A 15,351-nucleotide genomic window follows, 5' to 3' on the forward strand; every position below is an offset into this window, starting at 1 on the left:
AAACACATGCTAACAGCACAGTAGGACCTCTAAAATCCACAAGATAACAAAATTAATAAGCATAAAATACCCAAAAGTTTCAAATGATTGTATGTTAGTTTTATAAGTTAGTCATTATTTTATTTTCTGCATTGATGAAGTGTATGGGTATTGCAGAATGTATAAAAAGAAAGCACATGTTTAATTTTATAAGATGTTTTTATAGCATAGCATTCCTTATGTTTAAAGAGTATGTTACTGTTGTGACGTCATAGGAAGTGACGTCACAGGACAAAAATGGCGGGAGGGAGAAAAACGTAAACAAACAAGTAGCGGGAGTGTTGAAAGCATGGTGGAAAGAGGTAGAGAGAGCTCTCTGAAGGTTAGGTCGATAATGGTTGGGTTGTAAGTCTGTTTGTGGTTTTTGTTGTCGTAAGCTGGATTGCATAGAGTAAAAAGAACAACGTGAACAGGTGAGTGGATCACATAATTGAATAATTTAAGGATAGGTTAGGCTAGAAAAATTTTCAATTGGTAGCAGAGCGTGGTTCGTTAAAAATGGACGGATCTGATGGTAAACTTTGGGATATGAAATGGAGGAGAGACTGTCCAAGATTTAGCGGGGCACAGGCCGATTATAAAGGATGGAGAGGACAAGTCGAAGATTGGCTTGTGGTGTGTGGAGAAGAAGTGAAATATCCGGGGATAGAGATAAGGATGAGCTTAAAAGGGAAAGCTTTAGTAGTAACAGAAGGAATAGATAGAGATGAACTTAAGGATAGTGAGGGTTCAAAGATAATCCTGTCCAAACTAGATGAAGTGTATCTAAAAGATACGTTAATGGAAAATTACAGTAAAATGAAAAACTATTTTAAAATAGAAAGAGAATCTAATGAAAAGATGAGAGATTTTATAATTAGGTATGAAAAGGCAGAGTCAGAGTGTAGTAGGGCACTAGGGAAAAGCATGCTTGAAGGGGAAGCAAAAGGTTTTCATTTACTAGAACAATCGAATCTCACAGAAGATCAAAAACAAATGGTATTAGCAGCTTGTGGTCGAGAAAAGTTGGAATATAAAACAGTGTCACAAATAATGAAAAGAATATTTGAGGGATTAGGGAATAGAGAGGAGGGGGAATGGTTAGGATCAGAAGGTTGTGAGAATTTTGGGAAAAAGGTGGAAAAACCAAAGATATCGGGGAAAGGTGAATCGAGGTAGAGGTGGAAGAAATCCTTTAAATAGAGAAAGGAAAGTAACACTGTGTGCTATATGCAAATCAGAATGGCATTGGGCCAGAGATTGTCATCAGAATTTTCAGAATAAGAAGAAATCAGAAACTGGACAAGAAGAAGAAAAAGTTTATATAGGAAAAGTTAGCAAAATAGAAGAAGAATCTTGGGAAGAGGTTGATGCAATTTTAGACACAGGATGTAAGTCAACAGTTTGTGGGAATTGTGACTAGCACGCATTGTTGTGGGTTTGAATCAGGAAGAATTGAGGAGAATGAATGATACTAAGAAAGAGTCTAATAAAGTATTTAATTTCGGTGAGTCATCATACAAGTTGAAAGGAGTAATGGAAATACCGGTGATATTGAAAAACAAAAAGTTTTATTTGAAGACAGAAATTTTGCAGGGTGATGTACCATGGTTAATAGGTAAGAAAACCATGAGTAAAATGGGGATGACCATAAATTTAAAAGAGAATTGTGTTAAAATAGAAGTATTAGGGGAAATGAAGGTAAAGTTACGAGAAGACAGACAGGGCCATTTAAGAATACCAATTTTGAGGAGGAAGGTAGAAGAAGAATTATTATTGGAGGGTGGAAGGGAAAGAGCCTAAGGGAAATTAAAGGTACAATGATGAAGTTACATCTACAATTTGGCCACGGAAGTGGAGATAAAATATGGAAGCTAACAGAAGAAGCACAGTGGAGTGACGGTTTGGGAGAGAAGGAAAAGAGGAAATAAAAAGTTACTAACTGACTTAATCATAAGTTGTGAAGTATGTAAAAGATATAAAAGAAACCCAGCTCAACCAGTAGTGGGATTTTCTCGGAGAGAGACATTCATTGAAGTTGTAGCAATGGATGAGGGAGAGATAGAAGAGAGAAAGTTCTTGGGAATGGTAGATATGGCAACAAGGTATTGTCAGGCTTTTTGGGTAAAAGACAAGAAACCAGACACTATTATAAAGACACTTTTTGACGGGTGGTTTGCTATATTTGGGGCACCTTCTAAAATATCAGACAACGGGGGAGAATTTCAAAATGAAAAAGTAAGGAGGATGGCAGAAAGGTGGAATATTAAAGTATTAGCCACAGCATCAGAATCTCCATGGAGCAACGGATTCTGTGAAAAGACAGTAGGCATAATCAAAGAAAGCTTAATAAAGATTAAAGATGATGAGGAAGTGGATTGGTCCATAGCATTAAGATGGGTAGTGAGTGCCAGGAACTGCTTAATAAATAATGGTGGTTTCTCCCTAACCAATTAGTATTTGGGAAAAATCCTTCCTTGCCTAATTTAATGGGAGAAGAAAGTTCAAGTCCTGCAAGCAGAGAGAAAGGTATGGAAGAAAGCATAGTAAGGGATACACTGAATGCAATGCATAAGGCCAGAGAAGTGTTTATCAAAAATGAGTCTTGTAATAAAATAAGAATTGCTCTAAACAAAAATGTCAGAGAACATAAATTTGAAGAAGCAGTAGTGGGAGACGAGGTATTCTATAAGACAGAAAATGAAAATGAATGGAGAGGACCTGCTCAGGTAGTGGGAGTATCAGGTAAAACAGTAGTGGTTAAACATGGGGATTCTCTAAGAGAAGTAGCGAGAATACATGTTACTAGGATTCAAAGACTATCACCAGAAAAGGAGAAGATACTTAAAGTAGACAAAACACACACTGTGAAAGATGAATCCCTCGCATCAAAGGAAGGGAATATAGATGAGCAGGAAGGAAATATGATAATTGGCTGGAGAAGGAATGCTGATGTAGAAGAGACTATAGAAAGAGATTTGGCAGAGGAAACACTGGAAGATAAAGGGGAAAGTGAGGTAACAGAAGAAAGTGAGTTAATAGAAGAGATACCCAAATTCAGAAAGGGAAATAGAGTTAGAGCTATAAACAAAAATACAGGACAAGTAGAAGAGTGGATGATATTGAGCCTTGAAGGGAAAAGATCAAGCAAATCTTGGGCTGATTCGTACAATGTAGAAGACTCACAGTCAGGTGACAAGGGATGGGTTGACTTAAGAGATTATAGTCATGTAGAAAAAATTCAAGATGAAGAAGAGGTTTTGCTAGGATTCGAAAATAGAAATGTAATTGAAGCTAAAGAAAAAGAACTACAAAGTTGGAGAGAAAACAAGGTATATGAGGAGGTAAATGACATTGGACAAAAAGCTATATCTACAAGATGGATAGTAACTGAAAAGGTAAAAGGTGGGGAAAGGATATGTAAAGCAAGATTGGTAGCTAGAGGTTTTGAAGAAGAAATGGCTGAATGGGAAAAAGATGATCATACATGCAATGCCGAAATTTTAAAATTTTGTTTGGCGGTAATAAAACTGAAAGATTGGAATTGTTATACGTTAGATGTAAAAACTACATATCTACAGGGTGATGAAATACAACAAGAGGTATATTTAAAACCACCTAGTGAAGATGGTTGGAGTGGATTACGGAAATTGAAGAAAACTGTTTATGGGCTCAAGGATGCAGCAAAGGCATGGTATTGTAAGGTGGTAAAACTGGTGGAGGAGCTTAAAGGTGAGAGGAGTAGATTAGAACCTAATATATTCTTTTGGAAGAAAGACAATAAATTGAATGGTATTTTATGTACACATGTAGATGATTTTTGCTATGGAGGAACTGAAGGATTTTTAAAGGAAACAATTGGGAAATTGAAAGGGAAATTACAAGTAGGAGAACAAGAAAGTAAAAGTTTTAAGTATATAGGAGTAATGGTAGAGCATAAGGAAAATGGAATTTGTCTTAACCAGTGGCAGTATATAAATTCTATAAGAGAACCAGAAGCCAGAAGATTTACAGGTAATAGAGTATTAGGACAAAAGGAGTTAACAGAATATAGATCAGTGGTAGGACAGTTGAATTGGGTATCGCTACATACTGTGCCAGAAATATCATATGATGTTAGTGAATTAAGTAAAGCTTTTAAAGAAGGAACGACTCAAGATATGAGAAAGCTGATTAAGATAGTGAGAAAAACTAAGTGCATAATGGGAGAAGTGATAATAAGTGAGTTAGAAGAAGAAAAGATTTATTGGGAAGCCTATGCAGATGCTTCATTCGGGAAAATAGAAGATGGTCATACTCAATTAGGTTATGTGATATCATTGACAGATGGTAAGAGGAGAAGCCCTATATGGTGGAAATCCAGAAAATCCAGAAGAGTAGCAAAGTCCACCATTGAAGCAGAAGCTCTGAGTGTTGGGGAGGCCATAGAAGGATTGATATATTTCAAACATTTGTGGGAAGAGATAGTAGGAGGGAGAAAATTAGAAGCACTGGTGAAAACTGATAGTAAAACCCTAATGACTGCAATAAAATCAAGTACCGGAGTAAGTAGTAAGAGATTAAAAATTGATATTGCAGCAATAAGAGAAACAATAGAATCTGGAGAAATAAGTGAGGTGAGATGGATAAAAGGAAAGCATCAGATAGCTGATGTATTGACCAAAGCTGGAGTTTCTGGGGAAAGCATTAGGAATTATGTAGAGGGTAAAGAATTGGAGAATAATGGAGATTAGAGAGGATTAGGATAAGAAAAGGCTGGAGGAGGGAGAAGGAGATAAGTGTGATTGTATGTTAGTTTTATAAGTTAGTCATTATTTTATTTTCTGCATTGATGAAGTGTATGGGTATTGCAGAATGTATAAAAAGAAAGCACATGTTTAATTTTATAAGATGTTTTTATAGCATAGCATTCCTTATGTTTAAAGAGTATGTTATTGTTGTGACGTCATAGGAAGTGACGTCACAGGACTAAAAAAATGGCGGGAGGGAGAAAAATGTAAACAAACAAGTAGCGGGAGTGTTGAAAGCATGGTGGAAAGAGGTAGAGAGAGCTCTCTGAAGGTTAGGTCGATAATGGTTGGGTTGTAAGTCTGTTTGTGGTTTTTGTTGTCGTAAGCTGGATTGCATAGAGTAAAAAGAACAACGTGAACAGGTGAGTGGATCACATAATTGAATAATTTAAGGATAGGTTAGGTTAGAAAAATTTTCATCAAAAACCATCACATCTAAACATAAAAATCTAATTACAGAAAACCTTAATGATAATGAGATACAGCTTGATTTCATGAAAGGCAAATCATTATTTAGCTCAAAACTACCACAAAAAATGAATCATTATTTAACTTCAAATTATCAACATAAACAGTCTCTCAGAAATATATAAAAGGTAATAACATGAAATGGGGTAAAGAAACAAGAAACACCATCAATCTTTAACAATGGCATAAAACGGAATGAGAACAGAAATGCTTAACATAACACAAATAAATTCCCAACACCAATTATCCAACCAAAAACCAACAAACATACAAAGCCTAAACACCAATACTTCAGGAAATACAAAGAACACTTATACAAATATTCACAGGAAAGGTGAAAGAAAATTCAGACACCAAGCTTTCATTTACTTTTTTCAAGACATGATCACAGTGATCAAGTTTTGAAACACAGACAAAAGCTGTCTCTCCAAATTTTCCTTTCACCCTTCCTGCAAGCACTTGTATATATATTTATATGCCATGGAACCATTATGGTATTGCAGGAAAGTACACTTATAAGTGACTGAAAAAAGGAAGTGAAGGGATAACTTATGAATCCCTAAAAATACTTTCACACGTGTCAAAAAGCCTTGACGTTACTTTTATTTCTTAACTGCAAAGCACTGACAAAGAAGTGACACAAAATGGAAAATAAAAATGAATAAAAGTAAAACTGGGCAATGCAAAGGTCTGAGAAAATCTGAGAGCTGTAAGTACGTTGACATACACAATAACTGACCAAGACTGCCATTGGTGAAACTGATGGAACAAGATACATTGGCACAATCCATTGGACCTACTTCATTCTTCTTCTTATGGAAAGTCTGGGATTCATGCATACATATGAATAGGCAATTCATAAGTAATGGAATAGTGGGAAAAATATACCCTTGATGACTTTGTTGATGTGTTTTTTATGAAAAATTGAAAAGATAATAAATGTGTTTCAGTAAACCTTTAATACTTAAGCTTGATAATCAAGGCTTACCTTAGCCTAACCTAAGGCATATGACTTAGTATGCTACCCTTATAACTACAGTACTGGTAAATCTAGCAAGGATCCTCCCTCACATCCCCTAGATTAGCAAGATCTCATTGTTAAGGTTTGACTACATTGTATTTTGCATAAGTGATGTACAGTATTTTGAGAACTGTGATCTCATGTTTACCACGGAATGAATGTACAATCTTACATCAAAATCCATTTATAAACAGAATAACCATGCACACCTAATTGTACATATCAAAGTAATGACATATACCTTCACTACGTGTTGGATATAAACGTTCAGAGGAAGAATGATTTTCCTCTTGTCCAGGTAACCGTGCATTGTTGTTTGGAAGGCTGGATGATCTGACATTGCCATTTAACCTCTCATTTCTCCATGCAATATATTCATTTACCTGAAATTTGACCACGCTAATCATTATCACGCATAGAACTGCAAGGTTTAAAGACAATTTCATTTTTTTTTAAATAATTGTTTCATAGATACAAACATACTACAAGCAGTCCCCGGTTATCAGTGGGGGTTCTGTTCGGACGGTGTGATGATAACCGAAAATCGCTGATGGTAAAATCGCCAATTTTCGGTTATTGGCACCGATAAGTGGAAATCAGCAATTTTTAGCACCGAAAATTGCCAATTTTCATTGCTAGACAAGCCCTGTAAAACCAGATAACCGATAACCAGGAACTGTCTGTACTTCACAAAAGTCTTGCCGATAGTCTGAACAGACACAAAACCATAACTCACTAATTATACATAAGCAGAGTGGTAGACAATAGTTTCTCATTCTTTCTAAGAGAAGCATCCTAACTTGCGTAGACACCTATTGCCACAAATATAAAAGTGTAAAATGCTTAACACATCAGAGGAGCTTGGAGGTAAGTGCACTTTACAATAATAGGCAATTATTTTAGTTAAAAAATTTAAAAAAACTTATAACAAATTCATACATATGACATTGATGGCTAAAAAATTATTTATAAAGGAAGTGAATGACTCCTGAGCTTTCAATCTAGAAGGTCTAAGCAACTGGAGATCACTTTATATTCGTATATTTGAGGCACCCCAGTAGGTATGTTCACACACACACATATATAATATATATATATACTGTATGCATATATATATATATATATATATATATATATATATATATATATATATATATATATATATATATATATATATATATATATATATATATATATATATATATATATATATATATATATAAAGGGATTTTGACAAAGGAAAAATCTATTTCTGAGGGAGGCCCCGTGTCACCCGGTGAAATTCCATTCTTACTTGAATTTCTAGGTATAAATATTGCTAAATATACCAGAGAAAAAAGCTTAGAGGAATGCTGGAGTTACTACCCCCAGATCGAGCACCTTCGATGAAGATGTCGGTATAACCAAGGGTGAGTGAAGGAATCACAACCACAGAGTCACACTCGATAGACATCCCCATGTCAATATCCCCGAGAAGAGTGAGGGGCCGTACCAGCGCCCGCGCTCCCCAGCCCGCCACGCGGCGACTCCAGCGCCATCTGAACTCATTCCAGACTAGCACCATCCCCAGGCTTGGCATGAGCCAGCAGGGGGGGCCGAACCTGTACCTCAAAATATTCTAGGGGGGGTCACCGGGTGACACAGGGCCTCCCTCAGAAATAGATTTTTCCTTTGTCAAAATCCCTTTTCTGAGCTCGGCCCCGTGTCACCCGGTGAAATAGTGCCAGAGAATCATGCCAAGACTGCAAAGCTGTAACAAAATACCAAAGGTAATTGGAAAGAGACACATGCTATGGAAAAACGGATTTAATAAGAATATCTCAACAATGAAAATCAGGCTTAACTATAAGTAAATACTGGTGGCACATTACACCTCACATCAAAGATTACCATGAAATAACAAACTTAACCTAGGAACAATGGTAGAAATACAAACATGTAGTACAATAGGGGAAAATAAAAGGCCCCTACAAATCAATAGAATTACCAGTAATTACAAACTTAAACCTAAAGGCAATGAGATACAATTGAAAGACAAAAATATATAAGGTACATGAAGCAAAATAAAAACCACTTCAGTACCTCTGACTAAATCTAAATCCGTAACATATCAAATTCCAAAACACAAGACAAGCAATAATCAGATAAACCAATATCGAGTATGAGGAGCAGGGCAGCGAGGCATGAACGATCCAGAAAGGCACGCAGTGAAATGAATGAGGCAGGTGGGCGGGGGAATAAGGATAATTAAGGTGGGAGATGACACTTCCCACAGCCACTGTAGAAAATTTTAGAGCTTCGAGTGATTTTAAATAGTGGCGTTTAAACACTAGAGGTGATTTCCATCCTGTATATTTGGTAAGTTCGGCAAAATCCATATTATAAAAGAAATTGGTGGAGGTAGCTACTGCTCGGATATCATGAACCTTTGGAACTGAATCCGGGTTAGCTTGCTTAATAAAATACAGAATTTGTTGTCTTATAGCATTCAAAGAAAGAGTACCACCTTTTTCCCTGATGAAAAGAGGACCCGACTTAAACTGTGGAGTTCTTTGTAAGTAAGACTTTAAGGTAAATACTGGACATAATGACTGGTCCTGAGGAAGAGGCACCACCTTCCAGGGGGACCACCTGTCCTGAGGGTCTTCATTCTTAGCTAAGAACGTATAATCAGGGGAAAGGAGGACTTCTCCGGATGGAAGGAAATTAACATGATCATCACCTCTAGTGAGGGCCGACAGCTCTGAAATTCTGGCACCTGAAGCTAAGCTAATCAGAAACAAGGTTTTCCTTAACAGATCCAAGTATGAACATAGAGAATTATCAACGTCAGTGGCTAATTTCAAAACATCGTTGAGGAACCAGGTAACGGAAGGAGGGTGAGTTACTGGTCTCAAACGGGCACATGCTCTGGGGATGGAGGAGAAGTATGAATCTGTAAGGTCAATATTAAAACCGTACAAAAATACCTTCTTTAAGGCTGATTTAGCTGCAGTAATAGTGGCCGGGGCAAGGCCTTTTTCAAACAATGACCTAAAGAAAGTAACTGCTAAGTTGGTTGTCATAGTTTGAGCTCCAGATGCCTTTAGAAAGGACGCCAATTTTTTGACTGCCGAATCGTATTGTCTGAGAGTAGAATCTCTCTTGTCTGATTCTAAAAACAGTGTTGACGGGGTCAATGTTTGCTCCCTTCTTTGCAGCAAACTTTATAAAGTCCATAAAACCAGTGCATTCTGAATTCTTAAGGAAGCTGACACAGTCTTTGTTTGTACAACTTGGGTCAGTCTGGGTTTGGGTATCTGATGACACCGCAACTTGAGTTCCTGTAATAGAGGAACCAGTTGCTCTTCGGCCAATAGGGGCTACTAGAGCTAATTGGCCGTTGAATGACCTGAGTTTGTGTAGGACTTTTAACAACATGTTTATCGGAGGAAACAGATATATCCTCTCCCAACAATTCCAATCTATGGACATCGCATCTGTGGCGAAAGCCTGGGGGTCCAGTTTGGGAGCCACGTAACAGGGAAGCTTGTGATTGCTTTCCGTGGCGAACAGGTCCACTTGGAGGCCCGGACCCCGGCGGCGAATCCACTTGAAGGAGTCCCCGTCCAGAGACCACTCCGTCTCCAACGGAGTAGTCCTGGACAGGAGTCCGCCACCACGCCCGTACCCCGCTAGGTGGGTGGCTGACAGATGCCAGCCGTGCTTGTTCGCCAAGGAGAAGATAGCTACCATCACCTGGTTTACGCGACCTGATTTAGAGCCGCCCCTGTTGATGCAATGAACCACCACGGCGCTGTCCAGCACAAGCCTGATGTGAATCCAGCTGGCGGGGCGAAGTTTCTTGAGCGTTAGAAACACTGCCATAGCTTCCAAGGTGTTTATATGAAACTGTTGGAACATTGTGGACCACGTTCCTTGAACTTTTTGTTTTGGTGAGTACCCTCCCCAACCGCTTAATGAAGCGTCCGTGTGGATTACCAACGCCGGAGGGGGAAATTGAAGTGGAACCGACTTCAACAGGCCACCGACTGTGGACCATGGCCGGAGTCTTCTTTTCAGGATTCGCGGGATTGAAGAGATCCTGTCTCTGAGCCTGACATTGGCTCGTCTCCGCCATACTCTGTTTATATCTTTTAGTTTCGCTTTCAAATGCAGGTCCGTCACTGAGGCAAACTGAAGGGAGCCGAGAATCCTCTCTTGAGACCGGCGGGATGCTGTTTTGTCCTCAGAAATTTCCTGGTAGCGGCGGCAATCTCCTTCCGCTTGGGTGGCGGGAGGGGACAACCTGTACGGAAGTCAGGTCCCATTGGAGGCCTAGCCACTGAAACCGGGATTCCGGAGTCAGGCGGGACTTCTCCTGTTCAGCTGAAAACCCAACGACTCCAGAAACTTGATCACTATGGCGTAGCCTTCCGGCACTCCAAGAATGCCGGGCCCAGATTATCAAATCGTCCAGGTAAGCCGCCAGGAGATTCCCGGGACCGTGGTTGCTGGACGACTGTTTCCGCCAGTTTCGTAAAAATTCTGGGGCTACATTGAGTCCGAAAGGCATGACTCTGAAGGAGTAGGCTTGTTTCCCGAGTTTGAAATCCAGGAAGGGAGAGAAGTTCCGAGCAACCGGGACGTGATAGTAAGCGTCTGAAAGATCGATAGAGGTGGTGACGGCTCCACGCGAAGTAGAGTCCGCACCTGAGCTACCGTAAGCATGCGAAACTTGTCGCATCTTATATAGCGATTTAGACGTGATAGATCTAGAATCACTCTTTGTTGGCCGGAATCTTTCTTTGGGCCTGTGAACAACCTGCCTTGAAATTTGAAGTGCCTTACTTTCTTTATTGCTCTCTTGTTGAGAAGCTCTGTTACAAAGTCCTGTAGAGTTTTGGAGGGGGGTTGGTAAAACCTGGTCAAAGGAGGGGGATCCTTGATCCAGCTCCAACCCAGACCTTGGACACAATGCTGTGTGCCCAAGGGCTGAAGGTCCACTGGTCCTGAACCAGTAGAGGCGACCACCTACCTGATTGGTTTCAGTGGGAGGAAGAGGGCTTGCTTCCTCTACCACGGCCTGATCGTCCTCGAGAGGCGGAACCAGGCCTACCTCTGTATGGGGCGCGACCCCTGCCTCCCCTTGCACTTCTATTAAGGCCGTGAAAGACCCCTCATAGGAGGAGGAGTTGTGCGCGGAGAAGAGACGTCGACGGTGCAGCAAGAGGTTGGGCTGGTTGAACCAGCACGTACAGTGGGGTTGAGCCTTGGAGGTGGAGGGTTGGCCTACCGCCGAGACTGGGACAGCTTGAACCACTGTCTGGGGATGAGGCCTCCTTCTCCTGAAGTGTTTCCCCGACTTAGCCTGGGAACCACCAGCTTCGGGAGTTTTCCGTTTGAGACAGACAGACACAAGGAATTTAGAGACCGGCTCAGTCTCGTCCTTGCCTCGAACTCCGTTTTCAGGAGAGCTTCTGGGAGTTTGGGAAGCTGCTCACTGAATTGTGAGGACGCACAAGAGGCATCTAGTTTACCCACCATGAAAGTCCTGAGCAATCACTCCCCGCGGCCTTCCACATCTGATGAAACGAATGAGGAAGGGGAGGGGGAGTCCTCGCCCGAGGGAGAGGCAGCAAGAAGGGGAAGCTTGCTGGGAGGGAGAAACAACCCCGACGGATCAGCCACCACAGGAGTCATCGGGGGCGTTACCCTTGGACAATTCCTCGGCGGATTTCCTACAGTAGCGTCTCCTCCCTTCAAACTTCCTCCACTGCTCGGGAGACCAGGAACAACCTCGCTACAAGGCGAAGCGCGCGAACACACACATCCCCTGCAAGTGGGGCAGAGGGCGCAAGGTATGACATTTCTTGCCTCCTACCCCAGGACACACACGCTGTGGGTAGGAGGCTTCTAGGGTTTATCAACATTCATACTGAGAAAACCAAAAGGAAGGTTCCCACTGGGAAAAGCTCAACAGTTGGGCAGAAAGCGTGAAACAATGCCCGCAGTCTACAACGGCTGAAAGCAAATTGGAGTGCTTACATCTGGGCAGGCGGTACTCCCGCCTCCCGGACGGTAGTTAACCCTTTAACGCCGATTGGACATATTTTACGTCAACAAAAATTGTCTGTCGGGTGCCAAGCGGACGTAAAATACTTAGATTACAAAAAGTTTTTTTAAATATTAGCGGAAAAATACTTATAGGCCTCGTTCGCGAAAAATTTTAAATCACGCGCCTTGGGGGATGCTGGGAGTTCACGGATTATGCTGTTGTTTTGTTTACAAGTGTGACACAGCTGCGCATGCGCGAATTTCTTTCTTACCCCAAAAGGCATCAACTAACTCTGCTGAAAATCTCAGAAATTCTTTAGTCACTTTGTCATAATTTTTGCACCATTTTCTATTAGCCTTTACATAAAGTTTTATATATGAAAATGTGCGCAATTTCATGTAGAATACAACAAAAAATAACTCATGGTTGTAGCTTTTATCAATTTTGACATATTTTCACATAAATCACGTCAAGTGCCAAAATTTCAACCTTTGGTCAACTTTGACTTGACCGAAATGGTAGAAAAATGCAATTGTAAGCTAAAACTCTTACAATCTAGTAATATTCAATCATTTACCTTCATTTTGCAACAAACGAGAAGTCTCTAGCACAATATTTCGATTTATGGTGAATTTTTGAAAAAAACTTTTTCCTTACGTCCACGCTAACTCTGCTGAAAATCTTGTAAGAGCCTAACGCCGTCTCTTCCAAACACGTGTGTGTTCGTCGTCCATGGGAGTGAACAAGACAACTAGAGCGTCTCATTTTCTTTCTCTAAAGGAACGCGATTTCAGCCATACAATATTTTCGTCTGTTTCTCCCTAACCATTGTTGTCTTGATGTATGTACAATCACCACTACTTGCATTGCCATGCAAGCATTCTAATCATGTACTCATAATGTTCCAACGAATCTTCTGTATCAAACTGTGTGTATGTTTCTGTTTGCGAAGACACCAAACGTCTCGCCACTCCGATGGACGACGAACACAAACACACACGTGTTTGGAAGAGACGGCGTCAGGCTCTTACAATCTCACAAATTCTTTAGTTACTTTGTTGTAATTTTTGCACAGTTTTATATTAGCCGTTACATAAAGTTTTATATATGAAAATGTGTGCAATTTCATGTATAATACAACACAAAATAACGCATGGTTGTAGCTTTTATCAATTTTGACATTTTCATATGAATCACAATAAGTGCCAAAATTTCAACCTTTGGTCAACTTTGACTCGACCGAAATGGTCGAAAAATGCAATTGTAAGCTAAAACTCTTACACTCTAGTAATATTCAATTATTTACCTTCATTTTGCAACAAATGAGAAGTCTCTAGCGCAATATTTCAATTTATGATGAATTTTTTTTAAAACTTTTTCCTTACATCCGTGCGTGCTAACTCTGCTGAAAATCTCAGAATTTCTTTAGTCACTTTGTCGTTTTATTTTAGCCGTTACATAAAGTTTTATATAAGAAAATGTGTGCAATTTCATGTAGAATACAAAAAAAAAACTCATGGTTGTAGCTTTTATCAGTTTTGAAATATTTTCATATAAATCACGATAAGTGCCGAAATTTCAACCTTCGATCAACTTTGACTCGACTGAAATGGTTGAAAAATGCAATTGTAAGCTAAAACTCTTACATTCTAGTAATATTCAATAATTTACCTTCATTTTGCAACAAAAGGGAAGTCTCTAGCACAATATTTCGATTTATGGTGAATTTTTGAAAAAAAAAAAAAAACTTTTTTTTACGTCCATGCATTACGAATTCATGCATCATTTTGTGATAATATTTTCTCTGTGTTGCTTTGATTGTTTTACAATTTGTTATATACCAAAATCATAGCAATTTAGTGTACAATACAACGAAAAAAATTAACTCATTAGCTTTAACTGTTTTGCTCAGTGTGATTTGTATACAATTATATATGAAATTTTTTTTTTGTGCTGTCATATATTCCAATATTTATTTATGATAATGATATTTTTTTTCATTTCTGATGATTGCATACTAAACTTCAGGCAATGAGAAAAAAGGAGCCAAAAATGAACTCTTAATCTTAAAAAGTAAACGTGCTGTTATTTTTTGAAAAAAATTTCTTTCTGCTTTGGTGCTAACTCTCAAACCCCGTCGGCATATGGCAGACACTTTTGTAAATAGAGGCTCGGCGTTTAAGGGTTAACTGCCTAACCACCTTTTTTGAAAGTTTAATGGCCGTTTCCAGCCCACGCTGAAAGTAATTTCTAATGTAAAGGACCGACGGTTTGTATACCATGTCAGAACAACACAATTTTTAGTCTGTTTATATAATGTATGTATTGTGCTAAGCTAAACTACTCACCGTACATTTGCTCATCTTTCTTTCCCATTTGTCGATTATTGTGTACAATAAAGAATTTGGGGTTACTTATGTTAAAACAAAAATGTTTATGGTCCATGTATGCATAGGTAGATAGAACTAGTGCAGTCTGCTAAGTTTATGGTATGTTTACAGCACTACATAATCTGTATTTTTAGAGGAAATTCACTTTAGGAGAAACTCATATCGCAGATACACCTCTGAACTTGAACTAGTAAATTAATATTTCAAATTGAATGATAATTACAAGATACCATTTATGATAAGTGACTTATTACAGTATTTTAAATAGAATTGCTGTACATATATCAAATGGGTTCAGAGGTATTTGCAACATGAATTCTTGCAAGGTTCAACAGTTTCACAGGTGGAAGAACTTGGGTGTTTGATGAGATGGTGCCTGTCACAGCATTGCTAGGTGCATTCTATGTAATTCAGCATTGACCACCTGTGATTTGAACATTGTTCAGAGAGTGCCCGGATACTGTGATACATGAAGCAGAGGCTAGCATCAGCATAGATTGTTCTAGAAGCCTGAGGTCCGGTTCTAATCGGATTTCTGGGTGTGTTAAACAGACACGTGAATCCATTCGTGCGTTACGAAGTCGTTCAAGTGCGAAGGGGCTTGTGATATACAGCTCACTCCTATGT

The 15,351-nt window shown here is 39.3% G+C and overlaps 1 protein-coding gene across 5 annotated transcripts in view; it reads right to left on the minus strand.

Annotated features, from left to right (window-relative positions):
• Nucleotides 1-15,351, minus strand: part of LOC136837308 (signal-induced proliferation-associated 1-like protein 1) — a 338,251-nt gene that overhangs the window by 41,529 nt on the left and 281,371 nt on the right. For all 5 annotated transcript variants that reach the window (XM_067102054.1, XM_067102052.1, XM_067102051.1 and 2 more), the window contains one exon: nucleotides 6,539-6,680. In XM_067102054.1, coding sequence (XP_066958155.1) covers nucleotides 6,539-6,680 — 142 coding nt within the window. The remainder of the gene's footprint in view (nucleotides 1-6,538; nucleotides 6,681-15,351) is intronic.

The sequence above is a fragment of the Macrobrachium rosenbergii genome, chromosome 58 (assembly GCF_040412425.1).
Source record: "Macrobrachium rosenbergii isolate ZJJX-2024 chromosome 58, ASM4041242v1, whole genome shotgun sequence".
NCBI lineage: Eukaryota > Metazoa > Arthropoda > Malacostraca > Decapoda > Palaemonidae > Macrobrachium > Macrobrachium rosenbergii.